The sequence below is a fragment of the Erythranthe guttata genome, chromosome 14, assembly GCF_056151865.1.
Source record: "Erythranthe guttata isolate IM_541 chromosome 14, IM_541, whole genome shotgun sequence".
NCBI classification, from domain to species: domain Eukaryota; kingdom Viridiplantae; phylum Streptophyta; class Magnoliopsida; order Lamiales; family Phrymaceae; genus Erythranthe; species Erythranthe guttata.
In genome coordinates this window covers 11515634-11534108 of record NC_142546.1, presented here as the reverse complement: position 1 = coordinate 11534108, position 18475 = coordinate 11515634, and the positions used below count along the sequence as shown (strand labels likewise).

General features: G+C 40.1%; 2 protein-coding genes and 1 pseudogene across 3 annotated transcripts; 2 read left to right on the top strand and 1 right to left on the bottom strand.

Annotated features, from left to right (window-relative positions):
* The first annotated feature begins 7346 nt into the window (after positions 1 to 7346).
* On the top strand, positions 7347 to 10451 carry LOC148765192 (putative pectinesterase/pectinesterase inhibitor 22). The gene is made up of 6 exons (XM_088814084.1): positions 7347 to 7742; positions 7826 to 8506; positions 8662 to 8955; positions 9031 to 9295; positions 9558 to 9617; positions 10266 to 10451. Exons 1-2 carry the CDS (start codon positions 7469 to 7471, stop codon positions 8437 to 8439), a joined length of 888 nt encoding a protein of 295 aa, XP_088670210.1. The 5' UTR covers positions 7347 to 7468; the 3' UTR covers positions 8440 to 8506; positions 8662 to 8955; positions 9031 to 9295; positions 9558 to 9617; positions 10266 to 10451.
* Positions 9179 to 11519, top strand: LOC148765191 (homocysteine S-methyltransferase 2 pseudogene; annotated as a pseudogene). The gene is made up of 3 exons (XR_016029475.1): positions 9179 to 9295; positions 9558 to 9617; positions 10291 to 11519. The product of XR_016029475.1 is annotated as a homocysteine S-methyltransferase 2 pseudogene (transcript).
* A 3983-nt stretch (positions 11520 to 15502) lies between these two features.
* Positions 15503 to 18197, bottom strand: LOC148765190 (uncharacterized). The gene has a single exon (XM_088814187.1). It carries the CDS (start codon positions 18152 to 18154, stop codon positions 15668 to 15670), a length of 2487 nt encoding a protein of 828 aa, XP_088670313.1. The 5' UTR covers positions 18155 to 18197; the 3' UTR covers positions 15503 to 15667.
* Between the last annotated feature and the right edge of the window lie 278 nt (positions 18198 to 18475).

The following is an 18475-nucleotide window of genomic DNA, read 5'->3' as shown; positions in this document are numbered from 1 at the left end:
TGCACGAACGTTGGCCCTTGGTGTGGTCCGCGGTGGGACTCAGGGACAGGTCACGATACAATCGGTCCTCTAGTGAAGTCACGGTGATGTCTGGGTCTTAAGGACTAATGGTGTACAACTATATCTTAGAAACCTATTACTCGATGAATGAGAACCACTTATAGATTTCTAGGGCGAGGGAGTTCAGTGAACTCATCCAGTATGAGCACCCACTCAAGTATGCCGATGTCACAACACCGAGGACTGATGAGACGCAGTACACATACACTAAGTGCTAGTCTCAAAAGGGAAAGGCCGGTATCCTCATTATTGGCGTAACCCATCGACTAGGAACAAGGTTTAACAGTTACATTACATTGCTGAGTTATCTCACGATTCTACTAGATCAACTCACAGTAATAGAGTAACTCGTTAGGACTATATCTATGCTGCTTGCATGGGATAACAGATATAGAATGCCAAATAAGATATTTTATTATTACGAACGAAAAACGATTGTTTTATTACAAGATAAAAGGAAAGACCACAGCCACAAGTTGTCTTGTTGGTCACCTACTCCAACAATCTCCCACTTGACCTAAAGCCAACTACTCATAAATCTAAGTCCCATCGACTCTCGATGTTTCTCGTGGACTGATCCTGACAATGGCTTGGTGAAGGGATCTGCAATATTGTCCTCCGAGGTGACTCTGTCTAGCTTGACTTCACCTCTCTCTATGATCTCTCGGATCACATGGTATTTTCTCAACACGTGCTTCGACTTCTGATGAGCTCTTGGTTCCTTAGCTTGCGCTACGGCTCCGTTGTTATCGCAGTACAGCCGTACTGGATCGCTAGCGTTCGGAAACACACCCAACTCTTGGATGAATTTCCTAATCCATGACCCTTCCTTTGAAGCATCTGATGCTGCAATATATTCAGCCTCGGTGGTGGAATCAGCCGTTGTGCCTTGCTTGGAACTCTTCCAACACACGGCATCCCCGTTGACTTTGAATATATACCCCGAGTTTGACTTCGAGTCATCCACGTCCGATTGAAAACTAGAATCCGTGAAGCCTTCTATTTTCAACTCGGTATCCCCATAGACCAAAAACAAATCTCGAGTTCTTCGCAAGTACTTGAGAATGTCCTTCACAGCCTTCCAATGGGCTGGGCCGGGGTCGGACTGATATCTGCTTGTGACGCTCACAGCATACGCAATATCAGGTCGTGTACACAGCATGCCATACATTATGCTTCCTATAGCGGATGCATAAGGTGTCCTTTTCATCTCCTCGATTTCCATTTGCGTTTGAGGACGCATGGATTTCGAGAGACGAACCCCATGGGACATTGGCAAGAATCCCTTCTTGGATTCTTCCATGCTAAACCGTTTAAGAACGGTGTCTATGTACATGGATTGGGACAAGCCAAGCAATCTCCTCGATCTATCTCTATAGATCCGTATTCCTAATACGTAGGATGCTTCTCCCAAATCCTTCATCGAGAAACGTGTGGATAACCATACTTTAGTCGACTGCAACATCCCTACGTCATTCCCAATGAGTAGTATGTCATCAACATAAAGTACAAGGAAAGTCACTGCACTCCCACTAACCTTCTTGTAGACACAAGGTTCCTCCGGGTTTTTCACAAATTCAAACTCTTTGATAGTTGTGTCGAACCTTTTGTTCCAACTACGGGATGCTTGTTTCAATCCATAAATGGATCGCTGGATTTTGCAAACCTTTTGCTCATCTCCAGAAGATATGAAGCCTTCCGGCTGCGCCATGTAAATTTCTTCCTCAATGTCCCCATTAAGGAAAGCGGTCTTCACATCCATTTGCCATATCTCGTAGTCATACCACGAAGAGATGGCCAGCAAAATCCTAATGGACTTAAGCATAGCAACTGGAGAGAAGGTTTCCCCATAGTCAACTCCTTGCTTTTGAGTATAACCCTTCGCTACCAATCTAGCCTTGTAGGTCGATACCTTTCCATCTACTCCAATTTTCTTCTTATAGATCCACTTGCAGCCTATAGGAACAATTCCCTCGGGTGGATCTACCAAGGTCCATACCTTGTTGGAGTACATAGAGTCCATTTCGGATTTCATGGCATTAAGCCAATGTCCCTTGTCTGTATCCGATACAGCTTCGTTGAAAGTTCTAGGATCACATCCTTGGTCAACTTCATCAACGAGGAATAACCTATCGGGCGCTCTCCGAACTCTTTCGGATCTACGCAGCGACGGTTCAGGAGGTATGTTAGTGGTTTGTTGAATTGGTTCATTATCTGATTGTTGTGCTTGAACTTCAGATTGTGGTTCTCGAACTTCTTCGAGATCAACTACACTGCCCTTTCTATCCGATACAAATTCCTTCTCAAGGAACACGGCATTTCTCGAGACGAACACCTTTGCCTCGGAAACATAGTAGAATTCGTATCCCATGGAATCCTCGGGATACCCCGCAAAATAGCATAGGTCGGATTTTGTATCCAACTTATATCCCACTAGCCGCTTCACGTAAGCGGGACAACCCCATATCCTAATATGTTTAAACGTGGGTTTCTTGGAGTGCCAAAGTTCATAAGGTGTGGAGTCAACTGCTTTGGTATTAACCCTATTCAGCAAATACACGGCAGTTAGGAGTGCATGACCCCACAGGTATGCTGGTAGCTCGGTGAACCCCATCATAGATCGAACCATGTCTAACAGTGTTCGATTCCGACGTTCGGAAACTCCATTTAGTTGAGGAGTTCCAGGAGGAGTCCATTGAGACAGAATCCCATTCTCTTTAAGATAGTCTATAAACTCAGTACTTAAGTATTCGCCACCACGATCGGATTCGTAGTTTCTTAATACGTCTACCGAGTTGGTTTTCTACTTGGTGTCTAAAATCTTTGAACTTTTCAAAAGTTTCAGACTTATACTTCATTAAGTATACGAAACCATACCTAGAATAATCATCGGTAAAGGTAACGAAGTAGTTAAAACCACCCCTAGCACTAACGCTTAGTGGACCACACACGTCTGAATGGATCAAATCCAAAAGACCCTCGGCTCGTTCCATCTTCCCTTTGAAGGGAGTCTTGGTCATTTTTCCTTTAAGGCAGGACACACAAGTTTGAAGTGATTTCACGTCCTCCAAGGAGAACATTCCTTCACTTACCAACTTGTTCATCCTTCTCAAGGAAATGTGACCAAGTCGAGCGTGCCAAAGTTGTGCGGGGTTAAGACTTATATCTTTTCGTTTTGCTGATATAACGTTAATTGGTATTTCATTTGGATTTAGTTCATATAAGTTGTTTATAAGTTGTCCCTTACAAATCACATTTTGATCCTTTTTGTATAATGCAAATCGAATTTCCAAAAACAAAAGTAAAACCTTCATTATCCAAAACAGGAATAGAAATAAGGTTTCGAATAAGTGACGGAACAAATAAACAATTGTTCAAAACAATGGAAAAACTAGAATCCAAAACAGAAAGATAAATCGTCCCAATGGCTTCAGCAGCAACCCTTGCTCCGTTGCCCATTCTTAGGTAGGTCTCACCCACATTAAGCTTCCTACTTCTTGTCATGAGCTGCAAATCTTTACAAAGATGTGAGCCACAACCAGTATCCAATACCCAAGCAGAAGATTTAACGGACGAATTAACTTCAACTAAATACGTACCCTTTTCAGAACGTTTCTGATCGAGGTAAGCCTTGCAGTTGCGCCTCCTCTACTTGGAGCACAAGTTTCAGATTGCGAAGCCAATCCAAATAGTTTGGACCGGTGAGTTTGTTTTGGTCGAGGATTGAGGAAAGGGGATGTTTGGACATTGTTGTTGAGAAAATTTTAAGAAGACAATAATTAGAGTTTAGTTCGTAATAATCGTTACAATTAAAATTTTGGACTTTTATGTTTTAATTGTTCTCCCACTAATTTTATCGAATTCCACCACCCTCTAGCAGACAATCGAGAAAACTTATTTTTCTTTAATGGGCTTTAGGTCCAATAGCGCTAATGTAACCCGTAGTTAATCTATCCCGATTACATAAGCCTAAAGGTAGAGTACTATCAATCACATCACTATGTGACCCTAAAGATCGATTTACCTCACACTTGATAATGACCTAAGTTAATCTAGCGAATATCAAAATCTTCGTGTGTCAAGTCTAGCCTACCAATATGAGATGTCATAGATCCAACTATATCAAACTAATGCAATCCCTAGTTAATCTAGCCGACCACATTAATCCAACATAATTTTATCTATGACCGTATCTCCATCTAATGTCAATTAAATTACAGCTTATCCCACAATAGCACTCCCCGCTAACACGGCTTACTGCACTATTATGAGAGGCTACACATAATTTAATTGTTGGTAGAAGGAAAGAAAAATTCAACAATTTGTTTTTTCTTTATAGCTTGATAATTATTCTTGATTAAGAATGAGGGATTTTATTTATTAAATTTTATTAGCTCATCGGAAGTTTTAGGTTATGATCGTTTGTGATTCCTACAACTATGTTCTCCAGGTATGTGGAAACGCATATTGATCCTAAGAGAGACATACGATCATCATCGTACTTAATCACAATTATTCATCTCATGAATTAATTAATTAATATGATAAATTGCAAATATAATTAACGGACCTCCTTCATTCATAAATCATTCAAATAAGAATGAAGCCCATTAATTATTTGCCATCCAATTTGTGTTCCATTAATTAAACTAATTTAACGATTAAATTAAATAATTAATCCAACACTATTCTTTGAATTCAAATTAAATTAATGGATCAATTATCTAATTGGGTTTAATTGATAAATAATTTCAAAAATTAAAAATCAATTAATTTTAATATTAATCTCAGAAAATCAAATTATTTTTTTTTTATTTTTTTTTTTGTTTGTGCTGACCGGACCGGTCGGACCGGACCGGTTCGGCCAGCTGAAAAACAGCAGAAAAATCGAGTTTAAAATTTTTTATATTTTCTGAAATATTCAAAATATTTAATTAATATTAAACCACCCAATTTGATAACACCAAAAATTCAACAATTCAACAAATCGAAGCATGCTTTCGAAAGCAATAAACACGTTGACAAATAAACGATTAACCCGTGGCTCTGATACCACTGTTGGGGATCGTGCATGTATACGCAGCGGAATTTAAAATTTTTATATCGAACTAGTTTCGATTACATGCATAAACTAATCACATAGTCAACGTACCTTAACGCTTCCGCCATACATATGGTAATTATCGATTTAATTGAAAAACACGTAAAACCGAAAATTACGAAACATGCTTATTCTTCATTTCACGAAATCGAAACATGTAATCACGTATTACTCATGCTCGCAAATTAATAATCATACAAACATGATCGAATCGAATTACGAAAGTTCCGATTTAATTACCTCTTGTAGCGTGCGATTTCGACGAATCGAAATTCTAGAACGAGTCACGTACAAGCTGCTAATTACCAATCCACGGGGCTGCAGTTCACTGCTGGAACAAGCTGATCCAGCAAGCAACGAGCGGCGACGAACGGCAGCAGCAGCGGCGGCGCGTGGCAGCGGCAGCGACGGCGCGTGAGCGGCGGTGCGGCGCGTGCGGCGGTGCGTGGATTCGTCGGGGCAGCAGCTCCTCTCCAATTAGGTTTCACCTCGTATTTTCGACCCACTCGAACTACAGCACTAGATGTAAACGAGTTAGATAACAATACGAATAAAACGAAAGAAGAAGAGGAGAAAACCGGCGGTGTTTCCGGCAGTGGTCGGCGGTGGCGCGTGCGCGGCAGCAACGGCCGAAGGGGGCTGAGCGGCTAGGGTTTTTGGTGCTAAAAAACTGACCTCAAACTCTTGTTTGAGGTCTATTTATACCTAGGGTTTTCAACCCTAGTGGGCTTAAGTCATTGGGCTTGACCCACTGATGCATTAAGCCCATCCCCTCGTCGGCCTCGTTTCTAATAAACGATCGTCCACAAAATTATAACAAAATTATATTTGTGACGAGCTCAAAGTCCTCGTCGATACGAGTGCCTCTTCAAAATTTCCAATTTCCAAAATTGGAAACTTCCACTTCAGTGGACTTGCTAAATCGGGAAACTTCCCAATTTAGAAAGTTCACTAAATTCCGCATGTCTCTCTTTCTCCACGTTTATTCCAATTCGCAATTCACAATTACGAATCTTGGATTCAATCATATCGACATCCAATTGTTCAAAGATTAACACATTAATCTACGCTTGTTGTTATCAAGGATCTATATTACACGAGAAGTGTGACCCTCAATGGTTCAGGTGTATGCTAGCCGTGGGCTCACAACTCTTTGCGATTCGAACAACACATTGTTCTTATGCGAACTCCTCCCAAGAGTCCTGATTATAGTAAAACTCATTTTACCTAATCCCCGATCAAATCGGTGCCCAACGAATCAAGATTGGCGTCTAGCAACTACGCATCATGATTCCCTAGATACAAATGAAGTGCCTGCAAGAACCTTATGATATAGTTAGCGTACAGTACGATCCCTTCGCAGCACATGTCCCGATTGAACTAGAGGCATTGGTTCACCGAGACCTCTTATAAAGTTCAATAACCGTGCGAACGTTCTAGGTATTATAAATCCGTTCGTGTGCGACTTAGGGAAACACATTTCCCTAATCACCCCACTATCAACTCTAGCCAGAGATTCCATGGATTATAAACCGTCAGAACACACAGGACATCCATGACTACTCAAGCGCTCGAATCCCCTACTACAATACACAGACTTCACACTAGATTTCGGATTGCACGAACGTTGGCCCTTGGTGTGGTCCGCGGTGGGACTCAGGGACAGGTCACGATACAATCGGTCCTCTAGTGAAGTCACGGTGATGTCTGGGTCTTAAGGACTAATGGTGTACAACTATATCTTAGAAACCTATTACTCGATGAATGAGAACCACTTATAGATTTCTAGGGCGAGGGAGTTCAGTGAACTCATCCAGTATGAGCACCCACTCAAGTATGCCGATGTCACAACACCGAGGACTGATGAGACGCAGTACACATACACTAAGTGCTAGTCTCAAAAGGGAAAGGCCGGTATCCTCATTATTGGCGTAACCCATCGACTAGGAACAAGGTTTAACAGTTACATTACATTGCTGAGTTATCTCACGATTCTACTAGATCAACTCACAGTAATAGAGTAACTCGTTAGGACTATATCTATGCTGCTTGCATGGGATAACAGATATAGAATGCCAAATAAGATATTTTATTATTACGAACGAAAAACGATTGTTTTATTACAAGATAAAAGGAAAGACCACAGCCACAAGTTGGCTTGTTGGTCACCTACTCCAACACCCGGTTGAAGCTGATGGGTTCAATTGGACGCGTTTTCTGAAGCTGATAGGCGCCATCGTTGTAGTTTGCGCATTTGTTCTTCTGATCGCATTGATCTTCACGAAGACCAGAAAGAAGGAAGATCCAATGCCAAGAACCGATGAAGATTGCGAAATGAGGATATCCGTTTCGAAGAACGGGAAGTCCGACTATCGGACGATTTCAGAAGCAAGGGACGCATCCCCGAGCCACAGTCCGGTCAGGATTTGCATACTCATTGGGGCGGGCGAGTACGACGAGAAGGTGGTCGTCGGACGATTCAAGAGCAATGTAACCTTAATTGGAGAAGGAAGTGAGAAGACCACGATCACCTCAAATTCAACGCCGCCGTTGAAGGTTTTTGGCGTCACCGCAACTCTATGTAATTATTTTTTTTATGTTATTATGTTTGTTGTTCGCATCTTGTTTTATTTTGTGATTTTGACGCTTTTCAAAAATTTGCAGCGATCGCCGGGACAGCGTTTATGGCTCGAGACCTGACCGTGTCGAATAGCGCAGAGCTTGGTGTTGCTGTCGAGAGTTGGAGCGACCGCTCGGTCTTCTTCAGGGTCATATTGAGGGGAGTTAACAAGACATTGACTGCGTGGGGAGGGAACCAGTTTTACCAGAGTTGTCTGTTTTACGGTAAAAGCTATCTAGTAGTAGGAAACGCGGATGCTTTTTTTCAGAAATGCGACTTTTATAGCGAGATATCACATTCGGACGAAACCGCTGTTTTCTTGGGCCAATCTCGCAACTCCTTGAATTCCCGATCTGGTTTTTTGATCCACCAATGTGGATTCTACTCGACCGGTGTCCCCACAGATCGCTCGAAGGTGTTTTTAGGTAGTGCTTTGGGGGATTATGCACTCATTGTAGTGATGCAGTCGTACTTAGATGCACCAGTAGCGAGGTACTTCGAAAACACACCTCCGTTGATTGATAGTTCCTTTGTCACTTTCGGCAACAGTGGACGTGGTTCGACCATTGAGAGGGAATCATCAGTCGTACATCCACTAGGTCTCGAGGCAGCCGAGGCTAGATACTCTCTTAGAACTTTCGTAGGCGGAGTCGATTGAATACCAGATGATGTAGATCATGATATGGATTTGGCTCGGTGATGTAGTTCCTTTGTCACAAAGCAAGGTAATCTTTCGCTCGGTTCTAATTCGGACGAATTATTTCGATCAATTTCTTGCACTGTTGCTATCTTGTGTTATCATCGACAAGATTTTGTTCTGTTCTGTTGCTATCTTGGTTTTCCAGAAGAAACTTATACTGTTTTTTTTTTTTTTTCGAAGTATAACTTATAGTACGGGCTCTAATTTTTGATCAAGATGGAGGAAATTAATGTAGAGTTGAGAACCTCGGTTTGTTACAATTTTTCGTCCTGAAGCATCTTCGACATATGCTAGTGAACGATTTATTGATTCGAACTGTATTTTCTTGATGTACAATGGTATTTTCTGCTTGTACTGTGAGCTTCTCAAACGCCCTTGTATTTCTAAAGATTAGCCGATAATTTGCACAAAGAGGGACAGCTGGCGGCTTTGCTCTCTTGTTTGACAGCTGATGAAGTCGAATACACACCCACCGTAAGTGTTGCCCCTAATATATGGATTTAAATTCAATAATTGTGTTCTTTGTTGAGTAGTTTCATTGATTTGCAGATACCTGATGAAATGGTGGAGCGGGAAAAAGTGGATTCCGAGTGAATAAATTTTGAAGTTACATAAATTCGAATATCAGCTCTCTTTGGATTCAAAAGACGTCTATCTAATTCGCAATTCTCTACTTTTCTTCCCCCGTTAAATTTCAATGGCCGCTGCAGATGTTGAATCCCCCTCGAGCAGGATGTTTCTACAAAATTCTGATCGAGCTACTAAGAAATTCGAGGGCGAAAGTAGTATATTGAAAATGGGATTTTGTCTCGAGGTAACTTAATTCCGTTTATTTTCTTTTCTTAACATTAGTTTGACCAAATTATAAAAAAATAAAAAATAAAAATTAAGTCTGAGTTGTTTTTGTGTCTATGTAAAAGGTGTGGTTTTGGGCTATTGATGTGTAAAAGACCTGGATGCTAGTAATTTGTATGCGTTCCCGGCAAAAAGATTTTGAGTCGACATGAAAATTATTTTGTACCGTATGTACCTTGTTGTTGTAAATACTGAATGTGTATCTATAAACATCGATGCAGGTTGCTAAAATGTTTCTGACAATTCCACATGAACACATCACAAAGGCCGTAAAAACAGAGGTATGTAGCCTTTTGTAGTTCTCTTTGATTTTTTTCTCTTTTTATTTTCGTGTGAACAATCAAGTTGGCGTCAAAGCTGAATTGATCGAACAAAAACGGGAATTTAAATGAGATAGATTACTGACTATAAAATGTAATTGCCAACAAGTTGAAGAGGAATAATACGATTTATGCTCAGTACGTATTTTATCTGTATCTATATCTTTTATTCTACTCATAAAAGTCGCAATCTTAGTGGATACAAAAAGACCCTTTTACGTAGGTAATTTTGAGTTATCAAATAATACAATCTTTCTATTTCTTCACTTCCCGGCGTAATTAATATGCATTAGTTGAATTAGATGCAACCACATACCTTCATGTAAAAAAAAAAGACATAGCTTCATTATCATAAAAGCAGAGCCGCTCATCCTTTTGTTTTCGACCTCTCGAGAGCCCAAAATTCATACAAAATACCATGCATGGTAGAAATGAACAGTTGCGCCTTTACGTTTCCGGCGCAAAAGTGTGTGTCTGAGTTTTTTTTTTTGTTTTTTTTTTTTTGTAAATAGCCAAAACCAGGTTCTGCTATTCCTACAATTTCCGTTTTTTGGTTTAATATAATTGTTCTAATTTTTTTTTTTTTTTTTTTTTTTTTTGTATATTTAGGGACATCCTTCATTTGCAAGGACAGTACGTAACCCAGTTACATTTAACAGATGATGGTCGAAAAATCGAGTATGCAACAGGCTGCAGGCATAACTATACTGGGATGGAAGTTTGTACAATCAACAGCTCTTCAGTTACAGGAGAAGCCTGTAGTGTGTGTATAAGTGAAGGCGCTACTCAGAGGCGTCTATTTATTAGGAGAATGGTGCAGGTAGTGAGTACTGCAATGTTAGATTTCCTTCGTCAGTGCGGCTGCGTCGCCGTGATCGACGGCGGGCTCGCGACGGAGCTAGAACGGCACGGCGCCAATCTCAACGATCCTCTTTCGAGCGCCTCAAGCAACGAGAAATACTTGTTGCAGCAATCTGTTGGTAGTTATGGTGCTTACCTAGCCGATGATTCGGAATACAGTGGTGATTATGGAGATGCTATGGATTTGGAGTTCTTGAAGAATTTTCATCGTATAGCCTTTGAAACGGTATCCAACGAGCTCGAAGCTCAGGTATTTGATACGCTTCTCGAGGAAGAAGAAATTAATATTCCTTCATGGCTGTCTTTTAATTCTAAGGATGGAATTAACGTGGTTAGCTAGCGGTGATTCTTTGTCCGAATGTGTTGCGATTGCTGAATCATCCGACAGAATCGTTGCGGATGGGATCAATTGTACCCCACCGAGATTTATCAGGGATCTGGTTTTATCCATCAAGAAGGTGTCGGCCAAACCAATACTCGTTTTTTCCCAAATAGTGGTGAAAGTTACGATGCCGATCGGAAGGAGTGGGTGCAAAATACAGGGGTTTCGGACGGAGACTTTGTTTCGTATGTAAACGAATGGTGTGAAGTTGGATCATCTCTCGTTGGAGTTTGCTGCAGAACAACTCCCCACACGATCGGATCTCAGTTTATAAAACCCTCTTGATCATGATCAACGGCCACACAATTTTCAAAACGAGTTAAAACCAGTTTTTACTATCGTTAGTCAAGATTGACTTTCGGTTGATAAGTTTTGTTCGATTTTACATGTCTGAAAACTGCTAGATGGATCATTTGATTCGATCTCATCTCACATTCATGATCGACGATGATTTCCGCCAGCTGGCAATACTATATGCAGTATGCAATGTTGATTTTCAGAGTACAATTTTCTTCAGGTACAAAATGTATGAGTTTGTTATTGTAAATATTGTGAGTATTAATTAGTTTCGTCTGTAATTTATAAATATGTTTTTTCCAGTGTTTTTCAGATAAGTTGATGTTTAAAACTTAAAAGTCACATTCGGTGAACTGAAATGATTTGTGCAGGCACATATTAATCAGTCAGGCACATTTTTTACCATTCTTCAAAAAACAAAAAGTGAAAAAACTCAAAAACTCTCTCAACCTTTCGATTTTCTTTCGCAAAGCCCGTGCAAATTGTCAACAGATCGGAGGTAATTTTTACGTTTTTACGATCCTCTTGTTATGTAGATTACGAATCCGAAAAAAAAAAACAAAAAAAATCGGACTTTGGCCTGCTCGTGTGAATTTACACGAGCGCATCCACTGCGCTCGTGTAAATCCACACGAGCAGGCCTTGTAAATTTTTTTTTTTAATTGCTCGTGTGATTTCACACGAACAGAGACGTTCTGCTCGTGTGATTTCACACGAGCATACCTTCTCTGTTCGTGTGAAATCACACGAGTGGGTTAAAAAAAAACAATTTTTTTAGAATTTAAAAAGAAAAAAAAAAAAATTCATCTCCTCGTGTGAATTTACACGAGCACTTGCCAAGTGCTCGCGTAAATTCACACGAGCAGATAAGGTTGTGGGAAAAAACGAAAAGATCCATCGCAAAAATTGTTGAATATCTGAATTTTTTCACTTTGAATGTTGAGTTTTATATTTTATAGGATTGGGTAGTGTTGGGTGCTAAATACCAACACGCAAGTGTACGTATCGCAAACAAGTAGTAAAGTAGACTCGTGAGAGTCGGATGTCGATCCCACAGGGAATACGCAAATTATTTAATCCTAAGTACCAAATCCTAACAATTGTGATTTTTATCCAGCCTACGCAGGGTTGTCAAATTAATTAACTAAATAAATTAAACTAATTAAGAAAGCAAGTAATCACGAGAAAATATCAATAATAAACGGATCTAGGATTTTATCTCCCCCCTATGCGATAATTCTTCACCCGATTAATCTCCTATAATGCAAGTTACGATTCCCGATTATTAACCCAAGACACGAAATTATTCATAACCAGCTGTCGCTGCGCTATAAACCTATTATTCATAAAAGATTCACTATATGTCTATGCAAACCTAGTATAAATAAAGCATTAAATAACAAGTCTCGGAAACGGCTACCTAAGGTATTATCTGTATGTCTACGATAATACATGCAATTAACACACACATTCGGTGAAAAACTACTCGAAGGCTCTTCTATCCCTGTTCTAATTATTAAAACGATCTGTCAATCAATTCTAACAATAACAAATAGCAACATAAGTTAGCTACGCTCATGCACTAAATACGATCAAGATAGAAGAAATAATCGAAGAATTAAACTTGCATAAAAGTAGAAAAATAGGTTCGAACTACCACATAGGGTTCCAACAAAATCCTAGAATAAAAACTTAGCTACTCATGTTCGTTACGAAAAGCATAATAAAAATACGAAAATTCATAAAAATCAGAAAAGAAAAGGAAAAAGGAAAACTATGATGAAGAGTCGTCAAGTCTTCGTCTTCGTTCTCTTGCTCCTTGATTGCGTGTCGAAAAGATAAAAAACTAAAAACTAATAATAAAGATAAAAGGTAGGTCTAATTGTGTGCTTGTGGCCTTTAAATAGGGTGCAAAAATATAATAGGGCGGGTTTCCTTGTGTAATTAAACTTCCTTCACTGCGCCCCTACGTCCATCCGGACGGCCGTGCGAGATTATGCTTTAAAATCCGCACGGCCGCGCGGTCTTTAATTCTGCAGAAATCTGATTTTTTCACTTTTGGCCCACTTTTTCTCTGAATTTGCAGTTTTCACCCCAAAAGTTGTCAATTCTCCAATTTGCACCTAAAATACAAATAATAGCCATTTTAAGCACCAATTATCATTAAAACACACCAAAAGCTCCAATTAAAAGGTACAATTAAGTGTATAAATATACACTTAACACACCCCCAAACTTGAACTTTTGCTTGTCCTCAAGTAAAATCAAATTAAGAACACAAACCATGACAATACATCTCATTACATAGGTCGATTGGTCAACTTCGTGTTTTCAGAACTTGCAATTATGATGATAATTCCTAGGTATTCGCAAGCTTAACATTCAACGGCACTTAGTTACTCACTATTACCAAAAACCGCAAATCATACAATTGCTTCAAGTATCCAATATTTGCAAGTTAAAGATAGAACGAATTTGTACTTACATGCATATATTTGACTCCAAATACTCACCAAATTATTTTACTCAACTAATATTGAACAATAAGCTATTGGGATCATTGGGGCTTTGTGGCTTTCAATTGTTAGGCTCTTTGGTCCGAGGTAGGTAATATGGGTATATGTGGCTAATTTTCTTGAATTGAGGTGATTACGCCAAAATTTGAAAGATAGGCGTTTGAAACAATGAATTCACCTCTAGGGACTTAAATAAACTCGATTCTCCAAAATTCACACGTTAACACTTTTGCCTTGAGGCAATGGATCGAGTTTTCAACACAACTCAACAACTAGTCCTTATTTCTCCCTTCTAATCTATTCTTCTTCTTTTTTTTTTTTTTTTTTTTTTTTTTTTTTTTGAATCGAAGAATTTAGATATATATATATATATATATATATATATATATATATATATATATATATATATATATATATGAAGATGCACATATATATCTTTTTTTTTTTTTTTTTTTTTTTTTTTTATCGAAGAAGAGAAAAGATCTTATAAGAATTTTTTTCGACCGACCACCAAGGGATAATTATTCAGGAATCTCCACTTTTCTACCTTCTACATATTGGCTAAAAGAAAGAACACCTTTTCTCCGAGGCTCAAATCAAGGTTCTAAGGATAAATTGACAAAAAGGGTAGGCTTGAAAGGCTCAAACGGTTCAAAGAAGGCCCAAATCATATCCCAAATCACTTATTATCAACACTTCGTATCATAAATGTCCTAAGGTGAGATTTAAAACCGAACAAAGCATGATTGAGCACAAATAAATTCCAAATTTAAAATGCAAAACATTCAACCAAAGCAAAGCACAAGGTGTGATTCCTAGCAATAATTCACTTCTACGTTCCGTTGAATCGAAAGCTAAACAAATACATACTCCTTATCAACATAAAACAAGTAGTTTCATCATCAAACAATGACCATCTCCCATCATCATAATTCATCGATTCATCGATTTTTTTTTTTTTTTTTTTTTTTTTTTTTTTTTTTTTTTATAATAATAAAAACGGAAATAATAAAACGGCAACTAAAACAAAAACTAAAGCATGCAAAATAAAACACAAATAAAGCGCACATAAACGAAAACAAGTAGTTAACCACCCCCAAACTTAAAATTCACATTGCCCTCAATGTGATTCGCCCGGAGTTTAAGGATAGAAAACACCTGTTTTTAAGCGTCGGGACCATCGTCGGGTTTCTCACCAACTCCACCTTGCGCATGAGCATCACCATCTCCTTCATCATCCGAAAGCTCGGGTACCGGCTCAAGAATCGGTGCGGGAAAATCGTCGAACACCTTGTGGGCGTTCTTGGTGGAATGGGTTTTTCGAGAAAATTGCACCGTTCTTGAATCTCCCTGCGCAAATCAATAACAAACCACCTTGATTACGTATTATGTGTGTGTAGTTGGTAAATTTTCGGTGAAATTTGTCAAAGAAAAGAGAAAATTTCGAAAAAAAGAAAGCGAAGGTTCGAAGTGGGGGAGAAAGGGGATTTGAAATTATGGAAATTGTTTTTTTTTTTTTTTCGCACGGCCGTGCGAGATTTGGGTGAAAAATCTGCACGGCCGTGCCCTTTCTCAGAATTAGGCAGTAGCCTCTTCAAATTTCACACGGCCGTGCTTGATTTAAGTGAAAAATCCACACGGCCGTGCCCTTTTCCAATTTTGGGCAGTAGCCTCTTCAAATTTCACACGGCCGTGTGAAATTCCTGCCTTTTTCTTGCACGGCCGTGTGAATAATTGCAAATAGGTCCCTGCAAAATAAAAACTTCTTATTAGTGCCCCTGAAACTTTTTTTTTTTTTTTTTTTTTTTTTTTTTTTTTTTTTTAATAAAACGAAATAAAAGCAAAACTAAAAATTTAAAGTGACATAAAATAAAATAAAAAAAACGAAAGCTCGGGTTGCCTCCCGAGAAGCGCTAAGTTTACAGTCTTCAGCCGGACTTTGTCTGCTTCTTTGTTCAAGCAGACGTGACCGAAGTCACTTGGCGATTGAATTCCCCTCCATGATAATGCTCGTTTGAATTTTTAGGTGGCCACATCCTCCTTGCACGTTCATCACCGTTAGCACCCCAACTCTTTTGACTGTCTCTCGGCGGAGTTGAATTCGAGCTCGCACAATAAACTTGCTCCGTCCGACTATCTTTTCCGCCACCATCTCCTGCACTCAAAGATCCTTTCCCATGGTTTAAGATCAAAACGTCAAAATCGTCATGATTTGTAAAATCCACAAGATCAATAGCATAACAATCATTATCATCACATGGATTTTTATTAGCGCTAAAAACGTTAAATTTGATCGTTTGATCGTGCACCGTCATTGTAAGATCACCACTAGCGCAATCAATTAGAGTTTTCGACGTGGCTAAAAACGGCCTTCCTAGAATAAGAGGTATCTCCTTATCTTCATCTATATCAAGTATAACGAAATCCACAGGGAAAATAAATTTATTCACTTTCACTAGCACGTTCTCTAAAATACCTTTTGGGTAAACTAAAGACCTATCGGCTAATTGAAGGGTTATAGCCGTTGGTTCAATCTCACCTAACCCAAGATTTTTGTAAATGGAATAAGGCATAAGATTAATGCTAGCACCTAAATCAAGGAGTGACCTAAAATTTCTACCTCCAATAGTGCAAGGGATAGTGAACTTACCTGGATCGCCGAGTTTTTGTGGAAGGGGCCGTACAAGAATTTCACTGCATTGCTCCGTGAGTTGGATGATCTCGTTTCCTTGCAATTTATTCCTCTTTGTCACGAGCTCCTTGAGGAATTTCACCCACTTTGGCATCTTTTGAATGGCTTCGATAAACGGAATGTTGATGTGGATTTCCTTCAGCTTGTCCAAGAATCCTTGGTGCTCGGCATCGAGCTTCTTCTTTTTAAGCTTTTGAGGATATGGGACTTGAGGGACTCGTGAGATCACTGTGGGAGATGGCGGTTCCTTGCGAGTTGCTTCTTTTTCCTCAATCACATTCGGCTCCTCGATTACCGTGTTTTGCTTCTCCTTTCGTGGGGCTTCCTCCAATTGTCTCCCGTTCCTTAAACTTACAGCGTTGCACTGCTCGATGTTGTTTTTCCGAGGATCTTCCGTGTTTGATGGCAGTGCTCCCGATGGCCTCGCTGTTAGTTGGGTTGCAAGTTGACCCATCTGTGTTTCCATGTTTCGGATGGAGGCTTGGGTGGTTGTCATGAACTGTGCCAAGATATTTGCGAGATCCCCACCTTGAGGTTGGGCTTGAGGCGGATTTTGGAATCCGGGCGCTGGTCGTGAATAATTAGGCGGTTGACCTTGAGGTGGTGCTTGCCTTGGCCCTTGCTGATTTCCTCCCCACCCAAAGTTAGGGTGATCCTTCCATCCCGGATTATACGTGTTGGAGTACGGGTTCCTCTGTTGTCGGTTGGTGTCATGCACATAATTCAGAGATTCCGTTTCTTCTACGCGCTGGTCGGTAACTTGGACTGCATGGACTTGCTGAGTCTGCAAAGCCGCTACTTGCTTTGATAGCTTCTCCAATTGGGCCGTAATTGCAGTGACTCCGTCTAACTCCAAAATTCCCCCCGTCTTGACTGCTCCGCTATTTGACCGGTCCGATGCTCGCATGTATTTATTTCTAGCGATTCGTTCCAAGAGCTCGTATGCTTCGTCGTAGGTCAAACTCATGAACATACCTCCAGCTGCAGAGTCGAGCACTGTCCTCGAATTGTCTTGCAGTCCATCGTAAAATATTTGCAGTTGGCGCCACTCTTGTAGTCCATGATTCGGGCACCTCCTTACTAACTGTTTGAACCGCTCCCACGTCTCGAATAATGCTTCACCGGCTTCTTGAATGAAGTTTTGAATTTCTCGCCGGATTCTCTCAGTTTTTGCTGGGGAGTTGTATGTGTTCATAAAAAGTTGAGCTAGCTGGGCCCACGACGAGATGGAGTGCGGTGCACGAGTTTGCAACAATTCTCGGGCTGCTCCTTGTAGGGAGTGCTTGAACAGGCGGAGTTGCAGTGCTTCGGGTGTTACTCCGTTCATCTTGTGCGAGTCACACGTTTCGAGAAAGTTGACCAGGTGAAGATGTGGATCTTCGTGAGCCAATCCGCTGAATAGACCATTGTTTTGGAGCATCGTGAGGAGTCCCGCTCGAATCTCGAAATTGTTGGCTTCAATGGGGGGCTGCTGGATGCTTGATTGGAACCCATTGAGTGTCGGGACGGTGTACTCATGCAATGCTCGTTGACGAGGCGGTGGATTGATTAGCTGGCGTTGCTCTTGCTCGTTGACGATTTCTCTCGCTACATTCGGTGGGTGCCTTTGGTCACCTTCCCCACGGTTAATCTCTTCTTCCATTGTTGCGGGAGCGTTTTGAGCTAACCTTTGATTTCTCCTGGCTTGCCTAAACGTTCGCTCAATTTCGGGATCGAGAGGTAACAAGCTCGTATCGTGTCCTCTTCGCATAAAAAGTACCTAAAAAAAATAATTAAATAATTAAAAAAAATAAAAAAAAAATGGCTGAAGTAAGAAAAATTGCTCGAAATTAATATTAGGATAAATAAATAATTTAGCCGTATTCCCCGGCAACGGCGCCAAAAACTTGTTGGGTGCTAAATACCAACACGCAAGTGTACGTATCGCAAACAAGTAGTAAAGTAGACTCGTGAGAGTCGGATGTCGATCCCACAGGGAATACGCAAATTATTTAATCCTAAGTACCAAATCCTAACAATTGTGATTTTTATCCAGCCTACGCAGGGTTGTCAAATTAATTAACTAAATAAA

Excerpts from the sequence above, each read along its gene's own strand:
- LOC148765190 (XM_088814187.1), bottom strand. The coding sequence starts at position 18,154 with ATGCGAAGAGGACACGATACGAGCTTGTTACCTCTCGATCCCGAAATT.
- LOC148765192 (XM_088814084.1), top strand. The coding sequence starts at position 7,469 with ATGCCAAGAACCGATGAAGATTGCGAAATGAGGATATCCGTTTCGAAG. Across the intron at positions 7,743-7,825 it reads TGGCGTCACCGCAACTCTAT|CGATCGCCGGGACAGCGTTT; the intron begins GTAATTATTTTT and ends AAAAATTTGCAG.